At 30.8% G+C, this 17,880-nt stretch overlaps 2 protein-coding genes across 3 annotated transcripts; both read left to right on the top strand.

The window, feature by feature from the left end:
• The first annotated feature begins 2,246 nt into the window (after positions 1 to 2,246).
• On the top strand, positions 2,247 to 4,865 carry LOC111635731 (ninjurin-1-like). Of its 2 annotated transcripts, none has more exons than XM_023380798.1 (4): positions 2,247 to 2,392; positions 3,671 to 3,771; positions 3,972 to 4,169; positions 4,625 to 4,865. In XM_023380798.1, exons 2-4 carry the CDS (start codon positions 3,709 to 3,711, stop codon positions 4,787 to 4,789), a joined length of 426 nt encoding a protein of 141 aa, XP_023236566.1. In that variant the 5' UTR covers positions 2,247 to 2,392; positions 3,671 to 3,708; the 3' UTR covers positions 4,790 to 4,865. The 2 variants fall into 2 exon arrangements, with proteins under 2 accessions (XP_023236566.1, XP_023236573.1); XM_023380805.1 differs by lacking the exon at positions 2,247 to 2,392 and adding an exon at positions 3,541 to 3,559.
• A 1,846-nt stretch (positions 4,866 to 6,711) lies between these two features.
• Positions 6,712 to 16,519, top strand: LOC111635652. Its single transcript, XM_023380678.1, has 3 exons — positions 6,712 to 7,731; positions 8,117 to 8,436; positions 16,245 to 16,519. Exons 1-3 carry the CDS (start codon positions 6,731 to 6,733, stop codon positions 16,517 to 16,519), a joined length of 1,596 nt encoding a protein of 531 aa, XP_023236446.1. The 5' UTR covers positions 6,712 to 6,730.
• Positions 16,520 to 17,880: the final 1,361 nt, after the last annotated feature.

Here is a 17,880-nt window from a genome sequence, read left to right as displayed (position 1 = left end):
CCCCTATAAGATCATTGATTTTTCCGTTTTATCTGAATTACATGTTGTACGAGTCACTTAGATTTTACAAATACGTGTGCCGGGCTGTGAACGGCTCACATATTTGTAAAATCTAAGTGACTCGTACAACATGTAATTCAGATAAAACGGAAAAATCAATGATCTTATAGGGGGATCGACTGTATTTAGTATCCGAGGAACTTTAGTTTTAACGTTAAAATAGTTGGAAAATTTAAGTCTTTATAGGTTAGATTGTGTGTAAAATTTCAAATATTATTTTTTTCGTAATTTATAAAAACTCAATACTTTCTACACATTTCAAGCGGGTAGTTTGTAATTGTGCGTGATCCGTTCGCGGTCGATTTCAAACAGCTTAGACCACTGGTACCCAAACTATGGTCCCCAGGCCAAATCCGGCTCGCAAACATATTTAACACAATACTTAAATGATAGAAGTAAATCTATTTTTTGTTTATACAAAACGCACGAAATATTTGTGGCCCACATACCTATTATTTATGCACAGTTTGGCAAGCTAATCGAAAAATTTGGGAACTACTGCCATAAACAGTCATAGCGAATTTTTACTCTTTGGAAATTATTATTGCCATAATTTACATTTATATTAAGTAACCTGTGAAATAACCTTGTTAAATCTGGGAATTAAAACTATGAAGTGATCCTATCCAATTCTATTTATTTATTTTTTTAAAAATAAGTAATAGTCATCTCTAATATTGTTGTTTCGTGCTTATCAGTAACAGTGAAAATACCAAATGACTTAAGGGAAACTGATTCATTCAAGAATTATCGAATCTGGAGTTAAATATGGAGATGTGAAAGGACCTATTTTAAAAAAAAGACGGAAATATTTTGATTTTAGAGCACATTCTTTCCTTTAGATTAACAAACAAAGATGCAATTTATGTATTTATTTATTAAGTACTAAAAATTGATAATGAGTAAATGTCTGTGGGATTTTTTCGAGGAAGGAAATGTTTCTTAGAAACTATATTTTACTTATCATTAGTAATAAACAATAAAGTTAATTAGTTTATATTGAAAGAGTATTTTCTTTGAGTTTAAATTTTAAATAAATATGGTTTCTCGTTCTAAATATTTACTGTTTGTCGTCTTCTTTATATATGGACAAGAAAGAAATGAATCAATGCAATTAGTCAAATATGATTGATTAAATTAATCATTAGTTTGTCTAAAATGTTTAATATTAATATATATATAAAATTTGGAATAATATTTTCATACAGTTTTAATTTATAATTAATAAGAATTTCAATTTGCATATTTAACTAACAGAATTTGATATCTGAAGAGATTTATAGCTTAATTTCAAGAATGCCAAAGAAGCGAAATGTTAAAAACATTATTATTTGTAAAAACAACGTTTAAAAATAAGCGAATTAAATACTGTAACTTAATAACTAAAAAGTGAATTAGTTGTTAATACTCGTATTAAAGTCCAAATTTACTTTTTCCTTAAACGTTTAATTTAAATAACTTAATAGTTTTGGATTTACTGGTCATAAAAATTTGCACTTTTTTATACGTGATACTTATGAAGTATTATTATTGTAATATATACACGCATATTAGTATAAATGTACTATATATATAGCCTAATATGTAGTATTTATGTAATAAATATAAAACAAGTAGTAATGTATATGAATTTATGGAGCTTTAGGAATATTAACAGTTACTTAATAATAAAATAATAAGATTTTATTATTAAGTAACTTTTTGTTTGACTTTATATATGAAATAATTCATTACTTCTTGGACAAAAACACTTATTCATTACATAATTACGGCTTAAAAAATAACTATTCTAAGAAGGATAACTGTTCTCCCTTAATCATTAGGAGATATTTAAAAGGTCTTTAATTATTCGGGATATTTTAATAATAATAATAATGTTCTAAGCATCATTATTTAATGAAGTTTGAAAATCATCGGAAACAGCAGTTTTTTCATTGCAGAGACGACCTGTTAGTAGATGCTATACCTCTGCAAAAATGCAGTTTAAAAACTTCATCGATTTTAATAAATATAACTTTGTACATTTGTTAAGATCAATATATGAATACTTTCACTGTAAAAGAACAATTCTCATTCAAATAGAACAATATCTGAATTATTGTTATGTAAACTCTGATAAATTGGATCGATCGTATAAAGGGTAACATACGAGCCAAGGGAGAGGTGCCTTCCGGGAAACTTGGTCCTTAAATAGGGGCAAGTTTCCGGATGTTAGACACGTGAAAAAATCCGGGAAACTCCACGTGGTCAGCCAATTAGTTAAGTGGGAACACGCCACAAACTACCAGTGTTCAGTGTCTTTATCCACTCGGCCACTGATGGGACAACTCTAGTAAGTACTGTATATATTTCTTTATGTTTGATTTATTTGTACTATTGATAATACTGTAGTTCTTTAAATTAACTTTTTCTTCCGTTCTCAGATTTGATTCAATTATGGATATGTCTTAGCTTCGTTTGAACGGTTTAAATTCTTCTAAGGCGTTTCATATAATGATTTAAAAGCATATATTTAATTATATATATATATAAGCTACTGCGGAAATTACCATAGGTTCCGCAGTACTTTATTTAGAAATTTGAAAGACAAATCACTTCAATAAAAACTATATTAATCCTTATATTTTTTTTTTAACCGAGTTATTTATGAAATATTCAAAAACATTTTAAAAATTAAATTATTCAGTTATTTAACGTATAAAAAGTCATATTAAAATTACGATTTCTTTATATATAAAAGCACTTAACTAATTTTAAATTTAAATTAAATTTATGCTCTACTTTTTGATTCGAATTAAAAGAGGATTTTACACTTCGATGTATTATATAAAGTATTATTTTAATTCATAAAACTATTTCATTATAATGAAACAGCTGCAAATATTCTAAAGTAAATCGATCCATCTGACCCATTTCTGTGATATTATTACAACTGACCTCAATCATGTTAATGAGAAGTAAGAAGAAATCCTCACAGGAAAATAATTTACAAAAATAATTATTTTACTGTTATTTTTTCATTATTTAAAATACTTATAAATTTCATCAGAAGGTGGCACTAAAAGTGAAAATTTTCCCCCTTCCTTAAGTTGTTTATAGTTTAAATTCTTTTCTGTTTGATAGAGATAAGAAGAAGACATCCGATCGAGAAAAGAAAAATAACGTTAACACGGTTACAGAATAAATTGAATTTTACCTATTTAATTAATTAAATAAAATAAAATTTAATAATTAAAAAAAATAAACAAGTTGAGATTTCTGCTTATCGTTTAAGGTTAAAAAAATATTTGAAAAACTAAATAAATTAAATATAAAAAAAACAAATTAAATTTGCCGCGCTTTTAGAAAATATTTATAAAAGAAATAAAATTAAAAAACAAAATTATTTTACTAATTAAAAAAAAAAAAAAAACGTAATAATTAAAACGAAAAAAGATTACAAAATAGTGACGGATAGATGTCACTTTCCGTTGTAGTTGCGAGTGCTGGGGTTGTAATGGTGGGTGTTTAGTCTGCCGTAGCAACTAGTAATTTTCGTTTCTTATTTCGATTCACGAAATTGACGCTACGCTGGAGCGACTAGAGAATAAAAATAGACCGTATTTTGTAGATCGACAGATAGAGGGACCATTTCCAAGGAAGTCGAGAATGGCTGACGCTAATGCGGGTAAACCCGACGAACCAACTAACAAAGCCCTGTTAGAAGTCGAGGTAAGTCTTCTCTTTGTTATCTCTCTAATATATATTGTTAAAATGACACTAATTTTAAATCATAAAGACGCGTGTTTCTTTATGATTTACACTACGGGAATTTTTAAACGTATCAATCTTTTTATCACGATTTTAAAGTGTTACGAATGGATGTGGTGTGTGTTAATTATACTACAATTTTTTCTTGTTTTGGTTGAAAGGAACCGGTAGTAAAACCAAAAACATGTAAGCCGATGGATGTAAATCTGTATGCCACCAAGAAAAGTGTAGCGCAAGGGATGTTAGATATTGCATTATTAACGTCGAATGCATCTCAGTTGAAATATTTAATGCAAGAACCAAAGAATGCTTCGTACTACATCGCAATCGTATGTCTTTCCATATCCATAACTTTACAGGTACGGTATGGGCTTTTTTTCAAATTCTATTTTTATTAAGATAGAATTCATTTTCGAGTCGTAAATGTACAGAAAAACCGGATCAGTTGTATGTTCTGGTAAGTGAACTGCACCTACTAATTAATGACGAGTTCGTCACGTATATGAATATTATTATTATTATTTTTTTTTTGAGAGTGGAAGTGCGTGAGCGTACAGTAAGAATGATGCAATTGCATAGTTATTTTCTTTATTTTTACCTTTCTTTAAGGAACATAAATGACTTCACTGTTCTATTTAATTAATACCTGTTTTAAGTATCGTTTTAGAACGGATATCCTTCTAAATTAATACCTGTTTTAAGTATCGTTTTAGAAGGATATCCGTTAATATTTATAAAAATTAGTTTCGAAATCTACCATTGCATTTTTAATTGTTATTAATATTAATTCTTGATTTATAATTTATACTTTCAGATTGTAGTAGGGATACTACTATTGTTTAATGCCAAATATAACATCAATAAGACTCATCAACAATCTAGAGCGGAATTAATGAATAATTTAACAACGATCGGAGTTTTTCTGATTACAGTCGTCAACATCCTAGCCTCGTCCTTCTCGGGTTCAAACGAACCATAAACTCTTTTTTCTATTGTACAGGATGTACAGTATTTATCCATCCATTTTGTTAAGATATAAATTCGTGCAAATGTCACTTCATTTTGTTTTTTTTTCAGAATGTTCTTATTTTATAACAAACGAATTTTAAATTTGCCGGCGGCAATTTATGTATAAAAAAAAAATATTTTTTCTTAATCGTCTTGCGGAATGTTTTTTATTAAGAGCTGATCGTAGAACAAACTTAAATATATTTGCTCAAATAAAAACAGTTTTATATTAAAAAATATATTATTTTTTTAAAATATTTTATACACGAATACGAAATTTTGACCCGCGACTAATTTTTTTTTTTCTTTTTTAAACTGACCAAGGTCAAATTCGATAACGTTGTAATCGTTATACGATAATTAGGTTGTAATTACGTCAGTCGTGGTTCTAGAATTAAAATCGGTTGTATTTAAAACTTGATAAACTGGCAATGGTAATTTTTAACTTTTATTTTTAAAATTTGTAATTAAAGTTTGTCAAATCATTCTGTTTAACTAACTAATTACATAAGATTACCAGACAAAAATTAATAGTATTATAAATATCCCAATTCTATAGTTTCTTTAAACAGTTGTATAAATAACTATTTATTAATAACATTTTCTTTTGTAATTTTAAGCTGCAAAAGAGTCTTGAAAGCTCTGAAAAGTATCTAAAATATCTACATTTTTATTTAATACTTTATACGTTAATACTATTGAATACAAAATTAATCATTAGGGATATAATGTAATTATTTCGGAATGAATTTTTAAGACTTCAATAGTTTGTATTATTTATTTCTGAATGCTAGAAAATTAAATTAAGGTTGAAATTTAGATGCTCAGTTTAAACTTTAAACGCTCCCTCCCTCTCTCTCTCTCTAATAGTGCAAAGTAAGTACAGTATATTGCATTATACACACAGGTGTATCACGCTAATACGACAGGTTAGGTTCCAGATTTCCGTAAAGCGAATTACAGCTATTTTTTTTTTCACTTACAAATATACACGAAAGCCTAAAAATCATTAGGGCTATTATTAACTTCGCAATATTACTAGCCTAAAAACGATTCAAAATCAAAAGTAATTAACAAAAATTTTGAAAACTAATTGTTACGGTTGATTTAATTTTTGATTTCTGGAATATTGTAAGGAATGATCTTATCTCTAAGGCAGATAGATTTACATTAAAATATTAATCGGATAAAAAAAACTCTATTACATACAAATGTACGAACAAATGAAAACCCAGCGAAGCGGGTCCTTGCAGCTAGCCTAAAAATGATTCAAAATCAAAAGTAATTAACAAAAATTTTGAAAACTAATTGTTACGGTTGATTTAATTTTTGATTTCTGGAATAGTGTAAGGAATGATCTTATCTCTAAGGCAGATAGATTTACATTAAAATATTAATCGGAGAAACGAAATTCTTCTTGTAATTTATGATAAATATATTTTAATAAAATAACATTAATTAAATTTACATGAAATATAGAAAAGAATTATTAACAATTGCATAATTTGCATATTGATAATTAATGATTATAATAATAATAATTGTTCGATTGTTGATTTTCGATGCAATTATCGAATGCGTTTACAAAAATGTTCATTGAAATGAAAGCAATTTTTAGATTTATTTTATTATTTCTGGCGATTTTTAATGGGATCACCTCTTCTGAAGAATACAGAAGACCATTTACAACGGATAAAGTGTATTTCGGATACAAGAACCGAAATGCAATCAAAGGATTGACGAAATTGAGAGATATCGGAGAATTTTCTTATCCGAGAATGAAGGATGTAAACCGATTCTGGAATATGAAGCNTTTACATGAAATATAGAAAAGAATCATTAACAATTACATAATTTGCATATTAATAATTAATGATTATAATAATAGCAATTGTTCGATTGTTGATTTTCGATGCAATTATCGAATGCGTTTACAAAAATGTTCATTGAGATGAAAGCAAATTTTAGATTTATTTTATTATTTCTGGCGATTTTTAATGGGATCGTCTCTTCTGAAGAATACAGAAGATTATTCACAACGGATAAAGTGTATTTCGGATACAAGAACCGAAATGTAATCAAAGGATTGGCGAAATCGACAGATATCGGAGAATTTTCTTATCCGAGAATGAAGGATGTAAACCGATTCTCGAATATGAAGCCGAGAAACAGAGACGAATCGAATTTGGATGGAATGACACCAAAAGTAAAGGATAAACGAGATAAGAAATTAATGCGTGCCAATGAAGATAAGAGAATCCGTAAGACAATCGATGGTTTTTACAAATTTATAGAAGGAAATAAAAATAGAGAAATTTATAATAATGAAATTATCAAAAATAAAAAGCCCAAAAGAAACAAGAATCTTAAACCAAAGATAAAAAGTTCGTCGCTATCGTCATTCAAACATAATCGATGGCTGCAACAACTCGGACACAAGACGAACGATAAATTCAAACGTAGAAAGGCTAATTGGAAAAAATCAAAGGCCAAGCACAATAGATTCGAGCATCCTCCGCTTTCTTCATCGAACAGGGAAAATATCGACAATGACATCAACGATCTTACAAATCCTGGAATTGGATCGAATGTCGATACAGAAAATGATAATTACGGCATTTATATTTTTGCAGTCGCTTTCGTTTCTCCATTCCTCGTGTTCACTATCTTGGCCATTCTCCTGTGTTTCATTTATTTCATTGTATATCTGTGTAAAAGGAGGAGATATTCAATAACACATTCAGAAATGGAATCTCACGAACGAAGATCGACAAAATCGTTTTCATACGAAAAAAAGGACGATGAAGAACCTTTACTCAAACAAGATACTTCTTTACATCAATCTCCTGAAAGTGACATCAAATCATTGATTTCCGATAAGATTTCAATACGCAGTCAATCTGACAGAAGTAAATATTCTGTCAAGGATCTTGACGACGAATCAGAATTTCATAAATCTTCGACACATTCGAGCATTTCTAACAGATATGCTCCTAATAAAGATTCGAGCGGTGGTGATGATGAAGAGGAGAAAGAGAATGTTTCTCTTTTGACATCTCCGAATGAAACAGAAACCAAAATAGAAATGATTGAGTTGGAGAATGAAAACGAATCCGGACAGGACTCACCCGAACACGTGTTTAAAGACAAGGAAAATAGTAGTAATGAAAGAGAAGAGAATTTAAAAGTGAAGAGTTTCAGGAAGAAGAAAACCAAATGTTTACCTTGTATTAACCTTTAAAATTACTTATAATTCTTGCTAAAAATTAAATAAAAATTATATNTCTGACAGAAGTAAATATTCTGTCAAGGATCTTGACGACGAATCAGAATTTCATAAATCTTCGACACATTCGAGCATTTCTAACAGATATGCTCCTAATAAAGATTCGAGCGGTGGTGATGATGAAGAGGAGAAAGAGAATGTTTCTCTTTTGACATCTTCGAATGAAACAGAAACAGAAACCAAAATAGAAATGATTGAGTTGGAGAATGAAAACGAATCCGGACAGGACTCACCCGAACACGTGTTTAAAGACAAGGAAAATAATAGTAATGGAAGAGAAGAGAATTTAAAAATGAAGAGTTTCAAGAAGAAGAAAACCAAATGTTTACCTTGTATTAACCTTTAAAATTACTTATAATTCTTGCTAAAAATTAAATAAAAATTATATATTTAATTTCTATATTTCATTATTGACATCTGAGAACTAGCAATATAGAAAAAAATTGAAAGCAATTATTTATAGCTTTATATATTGGTATTATGAATTCTACAGCACTCTTCACTATCTTCAAAAATGTTTAAATTAGGAATTTCCCGAAATTCTTATGGATTCTCGCCCTACACTTCTTTAAGAAAGAATTGTAGAGTGAGTCCTCACTTAATTATCATCACTCTGTTATATATTTTGCACTTAATACAAATTAAAACGTATTTAATTTCTAAATTTGTATTGAGACCAGAAGCGTGGAAAGACGTCGCCGGGTCCGAGGGAAATTTACACTGTACTTCTACAATTAATTAGCGCGTAAAAAACAAATTGTGGGATGATGCCCTGGAAATTTTACCTCATCATCTTCTCTTTTGTCATTATCATCTAATAATAATCACTTCTATTTTGGCAAAAATTATAGAAAATTTTTTACAAAAGCTTTTCAAATTGTATAAATAAATTTAAAATTGTTCATCGTTATCAATATGCTTTCAAACAGGGTTTTTCCTAGGGTTGCCACCTGTCCGGGTTTGACCCGGAGACTCCGGGATTGAGTAAGTTATCTCCGGGCTCCGGGTTTAATTAATATTTCTCCGGGTTGTGCAAGTTGAAATGAATATGCACAAAATTATATGCAAACCGTCGCATATATTTCTTTTCCCATGCACCGAATTACTAGTGTGGTAGTCGTTGGCATTAGGCATAGTGCTGCTTTTTTTTGCTTGTACGATTCATTCGTAATCATATACACCTCCAATATCCAATAGAGCTAAGTCACTCGCGTTACTCCTATCCAAGTCTCCCTAGTCGCTAACTGTAACTGATTTAGAACCGGCATGCACTGCAAATTATTCTTCGCATTGCAAAATGACATTGCGCATGCGTCAGGAACTTCTGTTCGAACGAACCTCACCTGCCCTCCGGGTCAGCGACTTTGAAAAGGTGGCAACTCTAGTTTTTCCACGATGGATGCGTTAATGCATCTTAAGCAATTAATTACGTTGCAATTGGATGGATCGAGTTTGGTGATTTCGGTTTTTGTTCATCTCTCTAAAGCGTCTAATCACAGCAAACACACAGATGTTCTTGTCCAGAAAAACTTGAATTTACTCACCTTAATTACGCTCTTTGATAAGGGAAATGAAGAGGCAGCAAGAGTCCTTTTTATTAACTGAAACTAGTTCCAACACGACGACGGTGTTTATTTAATAACTGTTAAAGCACGAATGATCTTAATTGAATTGAAAGATGATAGCTACATAAAGTTTGGAAGTTTTACAAACGAGAAAGATATAGCCTATATCGATTTGTCTGATATTTTGTATTTGTTATTTGGGAGGGAAACTAATTTCTTGTCCGCTTTAATTACGTTTTATATTTAAAATTTCTAAAAAAAATACATGGTTATTTTATTTATTTTGCAATATAAAATAATGAATTTATATCTTTTACATCTGTGCTGAGATCATTACACAACATGATAAAGAAAATAAGTGTGAATGAAAACTTCTTAGCACTCGCACTTACTCGTTTGCCGTTTTATGTTCTAAGATAAATTACATCAGAAAATTATTATTAATTTTATTTTTAATTGTTTTAACATGTCCTTTCAATGTGAAAGCCAAAATTGCTACTTATTATAGTCATACTTACTCATGCCCGATATTTTTCAGCTAGTTGAGCATGAACTTTTAGAATATATCGCCCCATGATAAAGTAATTGTCATGTAATAGTAGTAGTATGCGTTTATGATGGTCGTTATGCGGGGAATAATCCCTTACGGGTAGTCTTTTAAGGGTAACTGATTACTATTCAGTCGTTACAGACGTGAAAAAAACCCGGAAAACTCCACGTCCAAGAAGTTCCGAATCCAACACTGAGTACCAGTCACTCAAGTTTCTATTAGAAGCATTCTATTTCCCCACAAATAAATAAACATAAGTTGCTGTTTTTAGGCTTATTTGAGTACGGCAACGCAACATGTGTGCGATCTACCGACTGGAATGTCTCCTGGGAGAACTTTTTAAGGAAAAACGGCCCCCTGTTCAGGGAAAAAACCCGAAAACTCCATGTGGCCGCCCCGCGCGAACTCACGATTGTTTAGTGGTTTTATCCATTCGGCCACTGGTGGGTTTGCATTTTTATAGTCTGGTACTTATCGATGTAAATAAAATAATCAGCAAATATAGTTTATCTTATTTTTTTGCACCTGTGGTATTTGATAAAATATTTTGACTAAGAGATTTTTTTCGTTTCAATGTATGATTTAACAAACTTCTGCCATCTCCATTTCTATACAAATAACAGCTCTGAAGAGATAACCACGAGGCACTAACAGGGCTGAGGAAAGAGGGGGATGATGAGGTAAAATTTCCTGGGTATCATCCCACAATTTGTTTTTTACGCGCTAATTAATTGTAGAAGTAGAGTGTAAATTTCCCTCGGACCCGGCGACATATCTCCACGCTTCTGGTCTCAATACAAATTTAGAAATTAAATGCGTTTTAATTAGTATTAAGTGCAAAATATATAACGTGAGGACTCACTCTACAATTCTTTCTTGAAGAAGTGTAGGGCGCAGAGTCGGCCCTACCATAGGGCGAATGGAGCAGCCGCTCCAGGCACTAAGTCCTAGTAGGCGCCTCAGTGGTAAAGAAAATTAGAGGGTATAAATTATGGGCAACCAAGGGGGGCGCCGTAATAAAATCTCGCTCCATCCTAAAACTTGCCTCGGGCGGGCACTGGATGTAGGGACCGGGAATCGAGTGTGAACGGGTCGAAAAATTTCCAGGAATTTTTCTGGGGATCTTCATCACCCAGCCACTTAATTGTGGGCCTGGCTGAATCCATAATGGGCTTGCTTAATGAGGCTTTCTTAGTGCCCATAGAGCGAAAAGAGTTTATAAAAAAAAAGCCTGGAACACTGGAAGCTGGTTCCGGAATTTTCTTCGTATGTCTAACATTTAAATAAGGGCCAGTTTCCTATAAAAATCTTTCCAAGAGTCACCTTCTTGGCATATACTCACGTGTCGCGTTGCCTTTTCTCATCAATTCAACTAAAACCCCCAGTTATCTCAGAGCGGCAGAAATATGACTTACCATTCGATTTTAATTTATTAGACTTATTAATACGAGGACCAAATATAGAATTCGTATACCAGGTTAATATTCATATAAGTGTTTATATTTCATCTCTCAACTACGTATTCCATCGAATTGTGAAATCAGAACTTATAATAAAGAAAATGTGTTGATGCCTCGCATTGACCGTTTAATCATCCGAACATCCGCAAATTTTGTTATTCTCTAACGATGAAACTCATTTTGATATTTCATAAGATAAACTGTCAAGAAATTAATGAACGATAATCCCATTAGAAAATTTATTTAATTCTTTTAAAATAATTATTAAAATGGATTATGAAACCAAATCAACAATTATTGAATGCAATTTTTTCAATTCTTTCCATCTCGTAGGCACCACGAGGACCTGTTTTAGCAATCCCCGTATGGGTTCGGACATGCTTACAATGAGGCGGCCGGGTGGCGAAGGACTTGAATACAATGGTTAAACAATTTTCGATTTTGTATCCACAAAAATGTTCTTCTGTTTCAAGTCGAATATTCGAATAATTAACTTTACATTTATAAACCTATGTGTTAAATTTGATTTTTTTTTTTAAAAAAAAACTTTAATTGTACACTCGTGCCAAATCACTGAGAACTTATTTAAGTAGTTTTACATATAAAAGTGTCTATATTTAGAGATAAGTTTCCTTTACTGATAACTCTGCTAACCATTTTATGAAATCCATTTTATGAATTTAAGAACTTGAATCTCAAAATACGCTATAATTTATGTCAACGTAAATTCAAAACATAAATAAAATTTAATAAAATAAGTAACGGTTTGTATTTTAAAATATCAAATTTACTTTATAAATAATTAAATTTTATAAAAACTTTAAATAAAAAATATAATAATAAGTATAAAATATTAACGCTGTTTTAAAACTGCCATACATCGGTTTTTAATACGTCATCTTTATTTTACTCACTTTTGATATAAATTTATCAATGATGCTGTCAAACTACTATTTAATTTAAAATAATTTTATTATTATTATTATTATTAATAAATTATGCTAAAATTAAATAAATAATATTACGATGTTGTTTACATTACACCGGAAATTACGTCATTAAACGGTCTGCCTCAATTTGATACGAATTTTTCATGCATGTCATTAGAGGTATGAAATATTGTCTGATCCAAATAATTATAAATTGGATTATTCACATTCACAAAGTTTATGTTAAATTATCTTAAAATGATAGTAAGAATTTAATTCCAGTTAAATAATAATAATTTACATAATTAAAAAATTAATTTGCATATACAGATGTTTTGTTATTGACACTTATAATAATTTTAACGTAATGATTTTTCTATGTGAAATTTATTTAACATGTGTATCTTTTATATTGTTTAAACAGAAATTTAAATTCAGTTTCTAATATGCATTTTACATATAATTCTAATTACTGTACTGTACCTAAAATCTGTAGCATTTAATTCCAAGATGTTGAATATGACAATCTGATATGTATATAAAAAGTTTTGTTTAAAAACATTTTATATTCTAAAAAGATAACTTTTTATAAATATTATATTTCCTTGATTAAACATGGTTTTTTTTTTATTTTAAAAATGACACCCCAATACTGGTTAATATTAATCCAAGAGCCATTTCTTCACAAAACCAATGAACCAGCAATAGAAAAGAACTAATCACTTTGAGATGCGAACATTTTTGTCCATTTGTAAAAGGACACCCTTGGGCTGGTGTTCTAAAATTCGAAATCACAAGTTTATGATTCGTTCCAAATATGCGCAGTTCGAATTTTAGAACGCCAACCCGAGGATGTTCTTTTAAAAATAGACAAAAACATTTTCTTCTCAAAGTGAGTAGTTCTTTTCTATTGCTGGTTCATTGATTTTGTGAAACTACAGGTTTTATTTTTAAAACATAATGTCCTCCAGGGTTATTTAAAGATCTGAAGCTTTTTTTTGAAGTGGGGTTTTACACTTTGTAACAAGAGACAAATGGGTAAAAATTGAAATACCTTAATTATATGTGCATTGACCAAACTATCAAAATCATTTATTGACTATTTGGTATAGCCCTGAACTTTGGAATAGAAAGTTCTGTCTGATTCCAGACAATTTGAAGAGGTAGAGTTTTAGTTAAACTCCAAATCTAAACTATGAGGTGTCCCATAAGTCTGCACTTAAAGGTGTATGCAGTGAAAATTCACAGCATTCAGCATCTTAAAGAATCTATTGTGCAAGTGTGTCAGCAAATTTTGCTGAATGTGATCTATCATGCACTGGAGGAGTGGAAATTTTATCTTCACCAATGTATGTTACACAGTGGCAGACACTTTGAGCAGATTTCGTAATTATATGTTTTTTCCTTGGGTAGGTCCAGACTTATGGGACAGCCTATACAGTACAGTACTTCAACATGTTTTTCATGCTTTTCAGCCTGGAGTTTATTTGAATCCTAGGGTTTAATTGAGGAAATATGGTTTATAGAATACTGAAATTGTAAAAAAAACTATAACTTAATAAATATATGTTTTGTTATGTTCTGTGTCATATATAAATTTATGTCATTTTTATGTTTTTCCTATTACTATTAAATTAAAAATTAATCTTCATTATATATTCTGTATGTATCTGTATACATAAACTTCAACAGAAATCATTTTTGTAAGATGATAATTCAATTTTACAATTATGTAATTAAAAATTTCATATTAGCTTCATAAATATCTTGCATATAATTCCTTCATTAAGTATATGTAATTAATTATAAATATTTTATTTATATAAATGATAGAATTAAAAAGTAATGTATTTTACAAAATTGGCAGGGAATTACAGTAATACGTAGTACAATCCAAAAGTTCGGGGACTTGGCATAAAATTCCTTACCCTAAAAAGTTTATATAGCCGATGCACAACCACCTTCAAACTATTTACCTTGGGTGATGATACACTTTTTCCAGCGGTCGTATAACTTCTGGAAGCACTGCTGAAAGCCATTTTTTGAAACCTCCCGTAAGGCCTCCTGCGATGCTGCTCTCACCTCATCTAATGACACAAAACGGCATTAAATAAATAACACCACGTTTCATCATCTGTTATGATGTGGTTCAAAAATGATGGATTCTTATTGGCTTTGTCGATTAAATCATCCGATATTCTCATTCGTTCTTCCTTTTGTTCAGAAGTCAAAAGTCGAGGGACAATGTGCTGAGACACTCGGTGCATGTTAAGATCTTTCGTTAAAATATGCTGGCAACTAGTCTTTGATAAGTGAGTAGCTGCAGCGATTTTTTCAAGAGTTTGGTAACGATCTTTGCGAACACATTGACAGACTAACTCAACATTTTCCTCGTTCTGTGAAGTCGAAGGGCGGCCAGAGCGTTCATCGTCTGCAATGGGATTCTCGTCCCGTTTTAAATTGCTGATGCTATTCGTACACCTTCGATTTCGCCATGGTAGAATCACTGTACACCTTTCTTAACAATTTTAAAGTCTCCGTAGGTGTTTTACCTAAACGCTGACAAAATTTAATGTTGCAGCGCTGTTCTTAAAACTTCATTTTTATTACGTCACAGAACAAAGGTAACTATCTCCGGAAGAAAACAGCAGCGCTCGCGATTTAATTACGTGACATGGGCGAAATAAACCTGAACACGTAGGACTGGTTTGATAGAATCCATTTCATACGCTGTAACTTCAAATACATGCTTTTGTTGTCATAGATTACTGCAGTCCCCAAACTTTTGGATCATACCACGTATGTAGTAGTCAAGATTGGAGGATTATATTTTACACTGATTTGTGATTTAATATTAAATACTAATTATTAAAGATGGAAATTACTTGATCAAAGAAAGTTTTGATTGATTATATTTTGTTTGTTATAGTTTTGCTTATACTATTTAATATCTGTTCCAGAAATTTATAGAATGAATATCTTTTTATCTTTCAAGTTTTTTTTTATTTTTACAAGTTTGTTATAAATTTGTAGTAATATCTATATAAATTTATTATAGTAATATGCATTTAAAAGATTATACTATATAGCCAATTTATGTTATAATAGAACTAAATAAAACATTTTATTTTGATAATATATTTTGACTGTTTTAATACATATTTAATTTATATATAGTAATTAAATGTTAAGGAATATGTTATCAAATATTTAAGTTATGCATTCCATTTATGCTTTTATTAAAATCATAGATGTCAATTTAATGTTAAACAATTTATGGTGTATCCAAATAATGCTTGAATTGAAAAGAAATATAAGAAAATAAAGTTTTTGTTAAATTATTTAAACAAGACATTAACCTTAATAAAAGTTTAAAAAGAAAAGTCCTTTTATTAAAATTATGTCTGTGCAAAATGATTCTGTTGGCTGGTTATATACAGGTACTCCTCACTTTACAACCTATCTGCTTAACAACCACTTGCACTTACGACCAATTGAGTTTCAACCTGCAATTCGGGAAATCCCCTTTCTCAGCTTGAGTGTTGATCAGTGGCGATTGGTGACCTGCTCATTGAGAGTAGTACAGGCTTGCTATGCACTTTTTTAGTCCGTATGATGTAATTTAAACAATTGCAGGCCTTGCCAATGCGCTTAATTTAGATATTGAAGTGGAAGACATTGCTGAATTAGTGGATTATGCTGATGGAGAGCTAACAAATGAAGATTTAATAGAGTTAGAAGCCATGCAGTATTTGGAAGAGGAAGAAGATGAAAGAACTGAAGAAGTGAAAAAGAAATTCACGGCACATGGGTTAGCTGGCGTGTTCTCCAAAATTAATGCGGCTATGTTGGAACTTGAGGCTATGGATCCAAATACTGAATGTTTTAACATAAAATTGAATGTGGGATGAGTGAACTTTTGAAGTGTTATAGAGAAATTTATCAAGAAAAAAAGATTACAATGCAAACCACAGTTACGAGTTTCTTTTTGACTGTTACATTTAAGGCCTCTGTCCTTGAAGGTATAACTTCTATTTCATCGTCGTCATTGCCCTTACCTGGGGAAAAAATCTCTACATCTCCAGATAACCGAATAAACAAATGGTAATATGTACATATGCATGTCTTTTTATGAATAAATTTGAAGTTTGTTGCATAATTTTTATAATTTTACAACGATCCTATATTCCCAACGCAAGCTCCTCGCTTATCGACCAATTTGCTTAACGAAGTAGTCGTCAGAACAGAACTCAGTCGTAAAGTGAGGAGTATCTGTATTGAAAATACATAGTTTTGATATAATAATGATTCATAGAATTGGCAAGTGCCAAATCCGACAGAGGGCACTGTTTTTGAGCCAAGATGGCTGCCGAAACCGGTAAGGAACCAACCACGTGTTTGTTCAGTGCCTGAGCCAATTCAGTTTCCATCGGTGATGACTACTGCAAAGACCAAATGGAGAATAAATCATTGAATTTATGTCAAATTCTAGACTATATCAGTGACAGGAAATGTTGTCTTGTAGAAGGTGAAGCCATTTTGAATGCTGGACACATTGTATTTTGTGGATTAAACTCTAACAACAACACTGAAGTTCATGTTGTTGCTTTAGTGTTGCAATCTCAGATATTGACATTTTAATACATCTCAATTACAGGGAGAATGCACATGCAAAGCGGGGCTGTCTGTTTTTGTAAACATGTGATAGCATTTTTATTACACATTAACAGGTGAGAATTATTTAAATATTTTAAGCAGTATACACCATGTTCCAATATAAAAACATAGTTTTATTTATCATAATAGTTAAAATTAGTGCCAATCTGAAGGCTGCCCTGCTGAGTCATTCAGCACTTATACAATATAGGACAGTCAAAAGTTTATAGCACACATTATGTTTTGTGTGTGTCTGTACGTCTCATATATCCAAAACAGCTTCACCTTCTACAAGACAACGTTTCCTGTTGCTGATATAGTCTAGAATTTGACATAAATTCAATGATTTGTTCTCCATTTGGTCTTTGCAGTAGTCGTGACTGATAGAAACTGAATCGGCTCAGGCACTGACCAAACACGTGATCGGTTCCTTACCTGTTTTGGCAGCCGTCTTGGCTCAAAAACAGCACCCTCTGTCGGATTTGGCGCTTGCCAATTATTAAAAATGCTAATTTTCTTGTTTACACAATTATTTTAAGGAATATTGTGACATAACATAAGATTATTTAAAAATTTCCTTGTTTTTAAATGTTTTCAATTTGACTACTATATAGTA

This window comes from Centruroides sculpturatus, unplaced genomic scaffold (assembly GCF_000671375.1).
Source record: "Centruroides sculpturatus isolate CEXI.00-Female unplaced genomic scaffold, Cexi_2.0 scaffold37, whole genome shotgun sequence".
Lineage (NCBI taxonomy): Eukaryota > Metazoa > Arthropoda > Arachnida > Scorpiones > Buthidae > Centruroides > Centruroides sculpturatus.
The sequence above is the reverse complement of the archived record's forward strand: the minus strand, read 5'-3'. Positions and strand labels throughout refer to the sequence as shown.